This window comes from Scleropages formosus, chromosome 3 (genome assembly GCF_900964775.1).
Source record: "Scleropages formosus chromosome 3, fSclFor1.1, whole genome shotgun sequence".
NCBI classification, from domain to species: Eukaryota; Metazoa; Chordata; class Actinopteri; order Osteoglossiformes; family Osteoglossidae; genus Scleropages; species Scleropages formosus.
This window is the reverse complement of record NC_041808.1, coordinates 28244588-28256908: the sequence shown is the minus strand read 5'-3', so window position 1 is coordinate 28256908 and position 12321 is coordinate 28244588. Positions and strand designations below refer to the sequence as shown.

General features: G+C 40.4%; 2 protein-coding genes across 3 annotated transcripts in view; both read right to left on the bottom strand.

Moving 5' to 3' along the window:
* Positions 1-4453, bottom strand: part of crocc2 (ciliary rootlet coiled-coil, rootletin family member 2) — a 50981-nt gene extending 46528 nt beyond the window's left edge. Inside the window, exons 1-2 of the mRNA XM_018738678.1 lie at positions 4181-4453; positions 361-508 (exon numbers count right to left, since the gene is read on the bottom strand). Coding sequence (XP_018594194.1) covers positions 361-508; positions 4181-4237 — 205 coding nt within the window. The 5' untranslated portion in view covers positions 4238-4453. The remainder of the gene's footprint in view (positions 1-360; positions 509-4180) is intronic.
* Positions 4454-5007: 554 nt separating this feature from the next.
* klhl30 (kelch-like family member 30) lies at positions 5008-10215 on the bottom strand. Of its 2 annotated transcripts, XM_018738587.1 has the most exons (9): positions 10155-10215; positions 8965-9642; positions 8800-8883; positions 8239-8428; positions 8014-8100; positions 7060-7257; positions 6554-6742; positions 5450-5595; positions 5008-5323 (listed from the first exon to the last, which is right to left on the bottom strand). In XM_018738587.1, exons 2-9 carry the CDS (start codon positions 9571-9573, stop codon positions 5075-5077), a joined length of 1752 nt encoding a protein of 583 aa, XP_018594103.1. In that variant the 5' UTR covers positions 9574-9642; positions 10155-10215; the 3' UTR covers positions 5008-5074. The 2 variants fall into 2 exon arrangements, with proteins under 2 accessions (XP_018594103.1, XP_018594101.1); XM_018738585.1 differs by having other exon boundaries at positions 7102-7257; positions 8800-9642.
* Between the last annotated feature and the right edge of the window lie 2106 nt (positions 10216-12321).

The following is a 12321-nucleotide window of genomic DNA, read 5'->3' as shown; positions in this document are numbered from 1 at the left end:
TTGGGTTTACAATCATACCTACACAAGCATGTCCATTCAGTTTGCTCAGCAGGGTCATGCTTTTCACTGCTTCAAATTCCGTTATTTCCTTTCTCTCTGCGGTCTTAACGTTGACCTGTGCCATAGCACAAGACTTTACATGACTATCTGAGTCACTTTTGGCTACAAAACCCTCTGCTGGGCAATGAGCTCCAGCTTGATATATCAGAGCAGAATAAGTATTCTTGTGTTTGACACGCATTTTTTGTTTTGTTAATACACTGCTAACGACCCAACAAGTGTCATATACAATATTGCACATAAAATTTATGTCACATTCATAAATATCCCAGGTTTGATTTCTGAAAAGAGATTATATACCTGGAGGTTGCTCAGCAAGGTTGTGAGTGGCAATCTGGTGGATGCAAACAGGGATGGGCACGGCAGATGGGCAAGGGCCTTCTTCCGAAAGCATCAATGATGTTTCTTCCCCACTGCTGCCAGAGTGCACCAGAGACTCTGCCAGCTTCTGCAGTCAGAGCCACTCATCAGGAAAATCCATTAGTGACATTTCAGAAAGACCCCCTCGCAACTGCTCTGTTCCGTAGTTTTCCACAATTTTTGAAGTAGATAAAGCCTACTATTTTCAGCAACACAGTTTAAAGTTAGAAACGCTGAACAAGCAGCAGGAACAGCAGGTGGCCTTCCAGGGTCCAGTCCCTTCTCCTGCTCTAGTTTTCTTTCATGAAGATATTTACTCTGAGTTGCTACAGCAAAATTCCCAGCCATATAAATGAAAATATCATTATAATGTTGCTTATCTAGTGGCCACTAGTACGGTGAATGGTGGTGGTGATTCTAGGGGCCCATACCTGGAGAAGGTCCACATGAACTTCTAAAGTCTCTCAGAAGTTCTGGGACACTCCAGCTAATCACCATGTCCTCTCGCAAGTCATTCATAATGTCCTGGAAATTGTCCCCCAGCCCAAAAAAAAATCTATCAGTGAACAACTCATTTAGCTGGTACTTTTCTCCAAAGCAACTTACAATACTAGTCTACCTACAATTATTTACCAATTTGTAGAGCTGGGTAATTTTATTAGAGCAACTAAGGGTAAATACCTTGCTCAAGGGTACTGCAGGCAGATGTGGGGATCAAACCTTCAACCTTTGGGTTCAAAGGGAGCAGCTATAACCACTACACCACCAGCTGCCCCCTTTATATAGCACCACTTTTTTTCAAGAGACATCCATGCAGTCCACAAGTTTTTCTGGGAGGTACAACCCTCCACAAATAAAATCAATTTTGTAAATTTTGGCAGCTGATATAATTATATAGTTACAATTTCTTTCATGGGAAAGTTAGAGTTACTTTGTGCAAGGATTTTATCTCACTCATTATCAGTAACGACTAACCCTAAAGGTTGTATAGAATCACGCTCCTGCCACTGCACTACCTATAAGAAATATACTTACCATGAACCAATGCTGGAATGGCCATTGGGGGAATTGGGAATTTTTCCAGTGGGCAAATTAGCATTGTGGGGCCGCTACAACAGGCCAGCCAGAGCAACGGACTTGGGGGTAACATGCTCTATCTCATACACACACATACATTTGGCACAGAAGTGACTGACACGCACACAAGTCCTTTACAGCCAACATGAATCCTGCAGCCATGTCTTTATTTGCAGTAATCTGAGTGACGAACGGCCTTTCCCAGAGTGGTGCAGCTGAAAGTGAAGCCTGATTGGTCTGGTAATAATCATGTAATTATGGTTTGCTAGTGTCACGCCCTCGGCTGGGCACTCGTCACCTGCACCTGCCTGTGATCCCAGCAGCAGGCAATAAAAGGAGCTGCCTGTTAGAGGACAGATTGCGGGACCTCCTCTGGATGTTGCTCTCCTATTTCCGTGTGTGCGTTGCATTAATGGTTTTACTCAGACCCTTTCCTGTCCCAGACCCCCTTGGGGTTTCCCTTGGCTCCCTGACCTTTGCTCTCATCTCTCTGGCTCTGAATCCCGGTACCCCTTCGGACTACGATCGTGCCACGACTGACCACTGCCTGTCCCCTGACCCCTCTCTTGTCTAGCCTTAAATAAACCCCACACCTGCACTTGAGTCCAGTCTCCTGTCCTTCGGGAAACATGACAGCTAGAAGATTTTCATATGAATTCATTCATTTCATATTATGAAAACAATAGAAAGGAAGTACCAAAAAACTCAAAGTTACAAAGCAAAAAGCACTGGATGAAGATGCATTGAAGAACTCCACAATAATTGATATTCTGAGTTACAGATGGGCGAGATAGCAGGTGCACATTGTAAAATATTAAGGCCACATGCAGCCACTGTGGTAGTTGTGCAGTTCAAGGACATAGTCGCCAAAAAAATATAGTTTCATTAATATTTCATGCTGGCAGTCATCTGTGCAATATGCCAGAGTTTTATGAAAAAATGCATCTGCCATTTTCCTCTTTCTAAACAGCAGCATGGTGGCGCAGTGGGAAACATCGGTGCCTCCCAACTCTACTGCTCACTTCATTGTACATTCAAAATCCAGTTTATGGTATGCAGGGCTTAAACGCTTGCAATTCAAAGACGACAAATGCAATGGTCAACAACTGTTTTACGCTTCCTTACCATGACGGTTGAATCTGACTCCACAGCACATGGTCCAACCCTAAAAGGACCCTTGATGTCCCGTTTTACTTGATTGAGACAGGATGCTGCACAATAATTTACAGCAAAAGCCCACAATGCAATTTCCTGGTACACTGCTAGCAGAAAGTTGGACAATTCAGAAAGATAGATCACACTAAATGACAGGAGGACTTTAGGCGTGCAGTGTTATTAGAAGTGTAATGGAAGCAAGATATGGAAATATTATTTTTAGTTTAAAAAAAATAGTTAAAAAGAAGTCTTTAACCCAGGAACACTTATAAGCATTCATGCTCATGTCAACAGAGAGATTCTGATGTCCCTGTACAATGATGAGGTGGCCAGCCAAAGGGCAGAGACCAGTGGCCTTCTGAAGCAACATGTTTATTAATTGTATAAATGTGATGCAATATCTTTGTTAAGGTTTTCCTGAGAAAACAACAATGTGAATATGCCATGTGTAGTTTCAGAATTCAGAATATAATAATTTCAGAATATCTTCAGAAGTGTTCATTTACTCTATTGCATGGAATACCCTGTTTGGTTAGCGTGTGGTGGCCTGACAACTATATTAGTTACAGTATTTCATTGTTCAGTAGCCAGTACTAGTAAGAGTCGGACTGCAGTGTGCAACTCCTGGACTGAAAGTGTCCCCTACTCTCTTTGCCATGAACCGTTCCAGTGCAAGTACCCTGCTGTATGTGTGAACATTGGAAATTGCTTTGGATAAAGGCCGTCAGTTAAATGGCAACTGAATGATGTAACTCTTTTGGGACAGCAGGTAAGCGGAGTGGTTAGAGCCGTCACCCCAAGTTTTTATAGCTAATGCTATTCTTGAGTGTACAGTGTTAAGGTTTTACAGCGATTTACTCATTTACACAGCTGGTAATTTTTACTTGAGGCATTCAGGTGTAGCACTCGTTGGCTGCACTCTTGAAATCAAAGGACACAGGGATTTGAATCCCTTCTCCTGCTGTAGAATCAAAGCCAAAGGTACTTATGCTGAAGTGACAGTAAAAAAAACACTGCTGGTTAAGTGGGTAAATGAGTAAAGAGGTTAGCATACAAACTCAATATTGTAAGCTGCTGAATTGGACAAAAGCGACAGCTAAATAATGGTTAATAATGCTTAGCAGACTGTGATCATGAATTCATTTGTTTATTCTAACAGTCTTTCGACAGCACCATTTAATGGACTGAAGACTTTTCCATGAGTTAAAACTATATTGTACATTGAAGAAGTTGTGAACAGAATATTATTGAAATGTAAAATCTAAATAAAAATAATCTTGAGGTTTTTTTTTTTTTTTACTTTCAGACTATTTTGTGTAAGTAAAACTTTAAATCAAAATTTAATTACCATTTTTAAGTATTCCAGTACTCGAGTGTCGTTTTTTATTACTCTACTGTCATCTGGACGTGTAAGACGGTGTGTGCAGTGTGTACACCTGGCTCTGGGCTCAGCTTTCTTTCAGTTCTGTTTTTAAATCGCAGAAAGCAGACGCACATGGCAATTTCAGATTGGAAAAAAAGAACTAACCTGAATCACAGCCTCCAATCCAATGGGCTGCTCACACGGTTCACCCCAAGAGCTCATAGGAACTTTCAAACCCACTTGACTGTCTCTGTTGAGCTTAATCGAGTTAAATTAAATATGGTTATAAGGAAGTGCCTTAAGGCTTATGCGCACGAGCGAAAAAAACAAAACAAAAAATAACTAAAGCATAACCTCTCTAAGCAGCTCAGATGAGATTTTTAAATTAATTTTATTCATCTGCAAATGCGCTTCTTTCGAGTTTATGCTCACGTTCGGAACAACACAAGGCTCCGAGTGCAACAGAACGCCTGATGCTAAGAAACGGGACGCTACCAGCGCGGTAACCATGGAAACGGAACGCTAGCGCGTATCCCATAGCGAACGAGTCGCTTGGGTTTCCTGACTTGACGTTACTGTTTCTTTCTACATTTTATTTTGTATTTCATTCACTAGGTCAACATTTCAGTTAGGCGTGATGTACAACACATAGATTTTAAACAGAACAATTTTATAGCGAAGAGACAAAACGGGCTGTGACGTCACATTCTCTGTCCGAACTCTCTTGAATTAAAGGTAAAAAGAATTTGTTTCAGGAGGGGTGAAATAAAAGAAAAACAGAAAAAAAAATCTAAATATTCAACGATGTTAACAAAATAAGCTGCCTTTTTTTTTAAAGATACTATTGAAAATTAACCAAAAGGAAAACAATGTTAACAGATAACATGAAAACATTTTCAATGAATACACAGCACCATTTTCGAATACAAAAACTGCTGGTAATTAAGCCAAGAGGTTACTTATTTTGCCAGAGTTTTAAGATGTTAATCTTTAACAGTTTCAGATACAGCAGTAAGAGCAATGATCTCTGACTCCATTGTTCTTCTAGTGTGACCACCCTTAAGTTTCATCTGGCGGGAATGGTTCTGACCACTGCAAGGGGTCCACAAAGACAGAGCATGACCCACTGTAGAACCATAGCCTGGGCAGAAAACATTCAACATGCCACGAACTGGACGCACAGTTATACACCTCCACCTCAACCCAATAATCTCCTTCCATGCCCTTCCAGTGCCCACCGGTTACATAAAGTTTCCCCCCTAGTGCCACTATGCTCCCATTCTCATGAAGGGTGTGAAGGAACTGTACCTGGCGAGAAAGAAAGCAAAACAAGAAATAAAATACACAGTTGTTCATGGAATTACATAAAAATTTTTAGGAGTGAAACCAAGATAATCGTGCTAATTTTGCCAAAAAGAAAAAAAAAAAACTGACCTTTTCCCACATATTAGCCTCGGGATCATAGCAGTACACTTTCTTGGTATTATCAGCAATTAAGTAAATGACACCATCCAAACTGACAGAACGAGGAGAGGATAGATATTTGGGAATGAAAGGTGAATAAATGATGCTCCAGCCATCTGCAAAGAATGGAAAAGAAAAGCTATAATATAAACTAGTTCACATAAACAAAAATCAAACTTTATTTCAGTTCTAGGATTCTGATGATTTATTATTATGTAAAACATTATTTTAAATGGGGGGGGGGGGGGTGTGGTGGCACAGCAGGTTTGGCTGAAGCCTGCTGTGTGGTGAGCTTGGGGCTCAAGGCCCACCTGAGGTGCCTTGTGGCAGACTGGCATCCCATCCTGGGTGTGCCCCCCACCCCTTGGCCTTGCGCCCTGTGTTGCCAGGTATGGCCTTGGCTTGCCGCGGACATCACTCAGGACAAGCAGTTGTTGACAATGATTTTATTTTTAAGAATTTTTTTGCTGAATGTGACTGTTCATTAAAGCATGTTTGAATACTGGTATGTGTGATGCTGATGATGACAATGATGATGGTAATGATATTATTATTATTATTGTTATACTGGTTCAGTATAAAAGTTCATCAAGGAAAGTCAATTCTACGAAAAAAGCTCCAGTGGACTCCACTCTGCCAGATAATTCAATGGCTTTTTTGGATGTTTCGTGGTAGTACATACACCAGAGATATCAACAAAATAAAAACAAAAATAGCTTGTTGCTGTTAATCAACAAAAATAGCACAGGGAATGCTGCTTTTGTTTTCTTGTTCTTTGACCTGCCCCAGCTCCCACACCTCCTCACCTTCCCCATAGTACATTTGGTAAAACCAAGTAAACAGTTCATAACCCACACCAACAGATAAATTAAAAAAAATTAACATAAGAGTAATAATAAATAAAGAAATTTAGCCAACTTAGATCTTTAACTCTTGCTGGACAAAACAGTTTGGATGTGTATAAGGATGTAATTTATAACCTTTTAGGAAGAAGAGATTGTGCCTTGATTCATACAGGATATTGCATATGTAGAAACTAAGCATATAGCAACAAGATGATGGTATTTTTCTTACCAATGACAGGGTTGTAGCACTGCAAAGTGAGTACATTGTACTTGACAGCGCAAGAGCCTATCAAGTAGAGCTTTCCTTTGCATGCACTGGCAGTGAAGTTTGTCACATATTTCAGAGCGGGACCTATGACAGACCAGCTGTCACTGTAGGGGTCATAGTGTTCGACCTCCACGCAATCCATCGTAGTGCCTGGAAAAGGAGAAGTTTACAATCATATGCAACACCTGGCCTTGCTCCAGTGACCAAACCCTTCCAACAGACTTGTTATTTGCACACATGCTACTGAAATTTGGCTCACATCTGTTTTCTCTTTCTAATATTCTACAACAGTAACCCTTGCAAAAGCTTTACACTTTCAAATGATGGGCAAAAGCCAATTCTTTTTTTACTCAAGTCAAACAACTACCTAATTTTCCTTAGAGGTCCCTCAAGAAACGCCCAAAGGTAGTTTAGCTACTGAGAGGACATTAATTGAACGAGTTTACAGAGCTTTTCCATTCCGTTACCTCTAAGTCGGCACATGGAGTGGACCTTATTTGTTTTGTTACCTCCGATGACGTAAATCTCTCCGTTAAGTGCTGCCGAGGTGTGGTTTGTTCTGGGCCTCAGCATTGGAGCCACTGTTACCCACTTCCCCTCTCGAGTGATGTACTTCCAGGTCTCTGTGGTCGACCAAGTCTGAGTACTAGAGCCTCGGGAACCTCCTGCAGTGACAATAACTCATAGAATATTAGGAGTCTTCAAGCCATGGAATGACTCCGAAAAATAATATAAAATGTCCTGCCCTATTTAAATCACATCTCTCTCTAATATAATGACATTTCTGTCCTTGTATAAAGATTTGCATATAATTTTAATTAGTGTGTCCCCTCCCCCTCCGGCCTTACGCCCTGTGTTACCGGGTAGGCTCCGGTTCCCCGTGACCCCGTATGGGACAAGTGGTTCTGAAAATGTGTGTGTATACTGTATTTAAAATTGCCCTTTTCTGCAAAGCTATGTGTAATGGATCAGTTTTGTAACTGACTGTACTGGAAACAGAAAAATAATTTATTTTTACATAATATATTCATTTTAATTTGTAGTAACAAAGAAATGTTCCCATGTTCATGTTAATAAATGGGTGCATTTTATAGAGAATAAAAAGTCAGCCCTATCCTTCTACTCCAAGATACTGCTTACATGCAATGCAGTATTGTTGCTGAGGCAGGAAATATCAGTATGTAAAAGCTCTTATAATGACTGCTATTTTGTACCATATCTTTTATGTCTTCATGGAGTCATCATACACCAGTTTAATCCTCATTTCACAACTGCTAAACCACAACATAATAACTACCACAGCTATGGAATTGTCAGAGTTTAAAAGTCTCCTGGAATTTGGTTGTAAAGGGCAGGTTCTGCTTTGAAGTGCTATACAATTACCGCAATAACAAAAACATTTGCTGCGCCACTCAGCATACCTGTGACATACACGTCATTGTTCAGTGAGACCACAGAATAACCCCACTTGTTGTAATTTGGAAAATCAGGAAGCAGATGCCATTGTCCTGAAGAGAAGATTATTTTTGCATTAAAATATAAAGAAATTTTAAAAAAAAAGATATTTCTAAAAATTGATTTTTAAAATAGAAATTTTTAATACCTATAACCCTGTATTCAATAAGGAATAAGAAAAAGTCACCTACTGCTCTTTGTGTTGTAGAATGCACAGTTTCTTGGAAGAATTCTTTGTGGCCTGCCTTCTTCTTCCTCATCACCTTCATCATCAGAGTCATCAAGTGACCGGCCTCCCATTACAAACAGGACCTCTTGCAGGTTTGGTTGAGGACTCTGGGAACTTCTTTGTACTAAAGCTCCTGGATGCAAATCCAATATCTCATACAAAGACAATGAAAGCAAAAAAGTTAACTTACATACTGTCGACTTCCACTAGTCAGAAATAAACATTAATGCTCAACCACAAAGCACCGATAATATAACATGTTATTCAAAACAGAAAATCAAATTCAAGAAGAATTTGAGGGGGTTAGTATTATGTGTATTTAATGTAATAAATGAAGGAATTTAATATAAATAGTTAGTATAATTCTACATAAATGGCAAAATGATTATAAGATGGTCTTTCCAAACCATTAATTACATTGATTACAGTTCCTCTAATTCAAACCATCTCTAATATGAAAATCAACATGGATCATAAATTCTGGTTTAAAAAGGTTTTGTTCAACAAGATCCAGAGATCTAACCTCTCGACAAGAGCTCTCCACAACCTCCCTGGCACTGCGAGACAACAGGACTGCACTGTCCTTCAGAAGAATTTCAGTGATGTACTCATGGGGCAAGAGAGAGAGATGTGTCAGACTGAGAAGTTCTGGGAGACAGGGCAGACGAGAGCCTTCTTGATGTCTCACCCAGGAGAGCACTGCCTCCACACGAGTGCACTCATCCCGAGTCTGCAGGCCTTCAGCAGACAGGCAGGCCACAAGCCTATCCTTCTCCAGCGTCAAGAATTCTTCCCCATGTATCACAGATTCAAAGTTCTCCCGAAGAAAACCCCAAGCCTTAGCAACCACCTCTGGGCAACCATGTATCTCCCCAAACTCCAGGATACCTAAGCAGTTGGTGGCATCAATCTGATTCTGCAGGTAGCGACTACAGACAGCACGCACAGCCTGGAACTGCAGCTGGCTGGAGGTGCGGATGAGTCCCTCCACATTCTCTTGGTTGATAGTCAGTTTTCCAGTGTAGGCAAAGTCAAGGAGGCTGCTGAATACATCAGGATCCACATCATGCAACTCCACCTTAGCGGCAATACTTTCCACAAAATCTCCACAGAACATGGAGCGGAAGTAGAGGCTACAGAGGGCCAGCACACTTCGATGGCAAGGAAACTCACGCCCATTCACACTCAGGGTCAGATCGATCAACTTGGGATGAGAGCAGAAGGACCTGAGGCCTTCAAGGATCGTTTGAGGGTGTGAGGACAGGCATAAGTCCAGATCATCCACGTTGCGCACCATGGCTCCAGCCTTCAACCGATCTCTCACCTTTCCCCCCGGTAAGACCAGACAGTGACTCTTTGTGTTTACCTACAAGTGGACAACAGCAAATTCTCACTTGAAATTAATACCAAAATCACTGATTTGATAAGTGTCATCACTGCCTTTAAGGAAAGTGACAGAAATCAATAGGTGAATGACTTCTAGAATTATCTTCAAAATACATCTTGTTTAGAAAAAAATTAATTCAATAACTGAATCAAATTGTCTTTAGGGCTGAATTCAAACATATTTATTAATAAAAAGTTCCAGTGTAAAATGACAATGGGCAGAAGATAGATGGAAAATCAGGAAACTCTGTATAAATATGCCATCATCTAAAAACAAAAGACTTGCCTATATACATACAGAAGTGTATTTCACAACCTATGTTCATTATAACACTAGATCTGATATATCAGAATACCTGGTTGACATTGAAAACAAAGTACAACTGAAAATATTTTCCATTGAACAGTATATGTGCCTTTTCTCTAGTGCTACATTGTATAGGACAGATTTTAAATGTTAAAAGAAGCAGAAGGAAACTAGAGGAAGCCTACCTGAAAAGCAGAAAAGCTCAGCAATCACATATAGTTGAGCTGACCAGGAGCCTTGAGCGTGTTGATACAATGTGAGGAAGGCAAACTTGTGCCGAGTCATTTGGAGGGGCCGCCTGTCGCTCATGCTGCTATTTTTGGGGTCTAACAAGTCTTGGGACTGAAGTCAGATTCCAACTGTGTGGTTCTAAGCCTGACACCTGCTCCTAAAGCAGCACATGCGCTCTGGGAGTCTTAGCCATGTGGAGTACTGGTGATGTGATAACACGATAACACTGCATCATGTGAGAAGCCAAGAACAGGGGGCCCAAAGGATACAAGGGCACCAGAAGGACACAACAATGTGTTGCACACAGTCGGTGAAATGCGAATCAATCTACCAGTAAACGTAACTACGCAAAGAGTACATTTAAAAAGTGCAGTGAACTATAGATGTAAAAGCAGCATTCTAATCTGTTTATTACCTATAACCTTTCACATCGCTTGTTTTAAGCGTGTTGAGAATTTAACCAATATAAATTTAACAGGTTTAGCTCATGCATTTGAAATGCTCTATAGAATATTCAATAAAGGGTGGCGTGGTGGTGCAGTGGGTAGCACTGCTGCCTCCTAGCACATGGGCTGTTTGGGTGTATGTTTGAATCCAGCTCGGTCTGTATGAGGTTTGCATGTGCAAACCCCTCAGCCTTGCACCCAGTGATTCCAGTGTTGGTTCCATAGCACTGTGACCCTGACCAGGACAAGTGACTAACTAAACTGTGAGAGCACTGAATAAAGTTCTGTAAAGCACAGTGTAGACTTCTTGGAAAACAAAAATGACCAATGAAGACTGTTTTTTTTTTTAAATCTAGGTTTTAAAATCATTGGCTGGCTTGTGTCATTTCTCTTCTTTGTTGTTTGTATCAGAAAATAAAAAATGGAATACAAACTAAAACTAATTCATCTAATTTATAAGGAACCCATTTCAAATGGGTAACAATTACTTTTCATCAGCCATTGTCATGAGTAATGGTAAAGAAATGACAATTCAAATGAGACACGTGATCTCCACAAATGAGGACATTTATACAAAAATACATAACAATTAAACATACCAATTAGAAAAACTGGGACAATAATCATGAAGTACTAAACCACAAAAAGGTGCTTAAAAAAGAGGACGCAAGTGCCTTTTGCCAACATGCACACTGAGGAAAAATGGCGAGGAAGCCATGAAATAAGACAAGGATAACAGTTGGATAACTGCGGTGAATTTTGTAATCTTGGGGTCTCTAAGTCTCCGAGTCAAACATGAAAAATTACCTCCATGATAACATGGTGTTTGGAAGGGCTGCCATAAAAAGCTATTTCTGACAATGAGAAACAAGCAAACGGCTGGAATTTGCAAAACACTGTCTTTCAGTGGAACAGGGTGCTATGGTTGGATAAGACCAAAACTTAATGTTTTTGGTGGCAGGAAAGTAATACCCACTGCTAAATATGGAATTGGATCATTGATGTTGTGGGATATTCTGCTGCAAGTGGTTGTGTGGCCCTTGTTAAGAGCAATGGCATGAAGAACTCCACAAAGTATCAACACACTAGGTGAAGACCTTGTTACCAGTGCCAGAAGGCAACATCTTTGATGCAGGAAGGCCTTTTAGCATGACATGGACCCAAACAAATCTTGAAGTCAACAAAGAGATGGTTAGCAGAAAACAAAATCAGCATATTTCAGTGGCCGTTAGAATCGCTAGACTTAAACCCCTTAGAGCTCTCCAGTGGCCTGAACTAAGAATAACAGTCGATAAGCATAGATCAAAGGTTGTCAAAGATGAGTAAAAATTCTGAATGGAGGAATGGTCCAAAATCCCAACCAATGCGATTTCCAAGCTTATTGAAAATTAAGGGAAATGGCTTTGGATTGCCATCCACATCAGTTTTCATTAAGTAGAAGAGGAAATCCAACACCTATATTGCTGAAGAAAACACAGTATTTCTCACATATTAATATTTATATGTAAAGAAAAACCAGTAAAACCCTGAGGATGCTAATCATTTTAGATGTCACTATATTTATTGGAGTAATAATACACACACACACACACACACACACACACACACACACACACATTTTCGGAACCGCTTGTCCCTTACGGGGTCACAGGGAACTGGAGCCTACCCGGCAACA

Coding starts and splice junctions, on each gene's coding strand:
- klhl30 (XM_018738585.1), bottom strand. CDS start 9,573: ATGGTGCGCAACGTGGATGATCTGGACTTATGCCTGTCCTCACACCCT. Junction 6,743..7,101: donor AGAGATTTACGTCATCGGAG/GTAACAAAACAA, acceptor CTCCTTTTCCAG/GCACTACGATGGATTGCGTG. Junction 5,324..5,449: donor AGGCTAATATGTGGGAAAAG/GTCAGTTTTTTT, acceptor CTTTCTCGCCAG/GTACAGTTCCTTCACACCCT.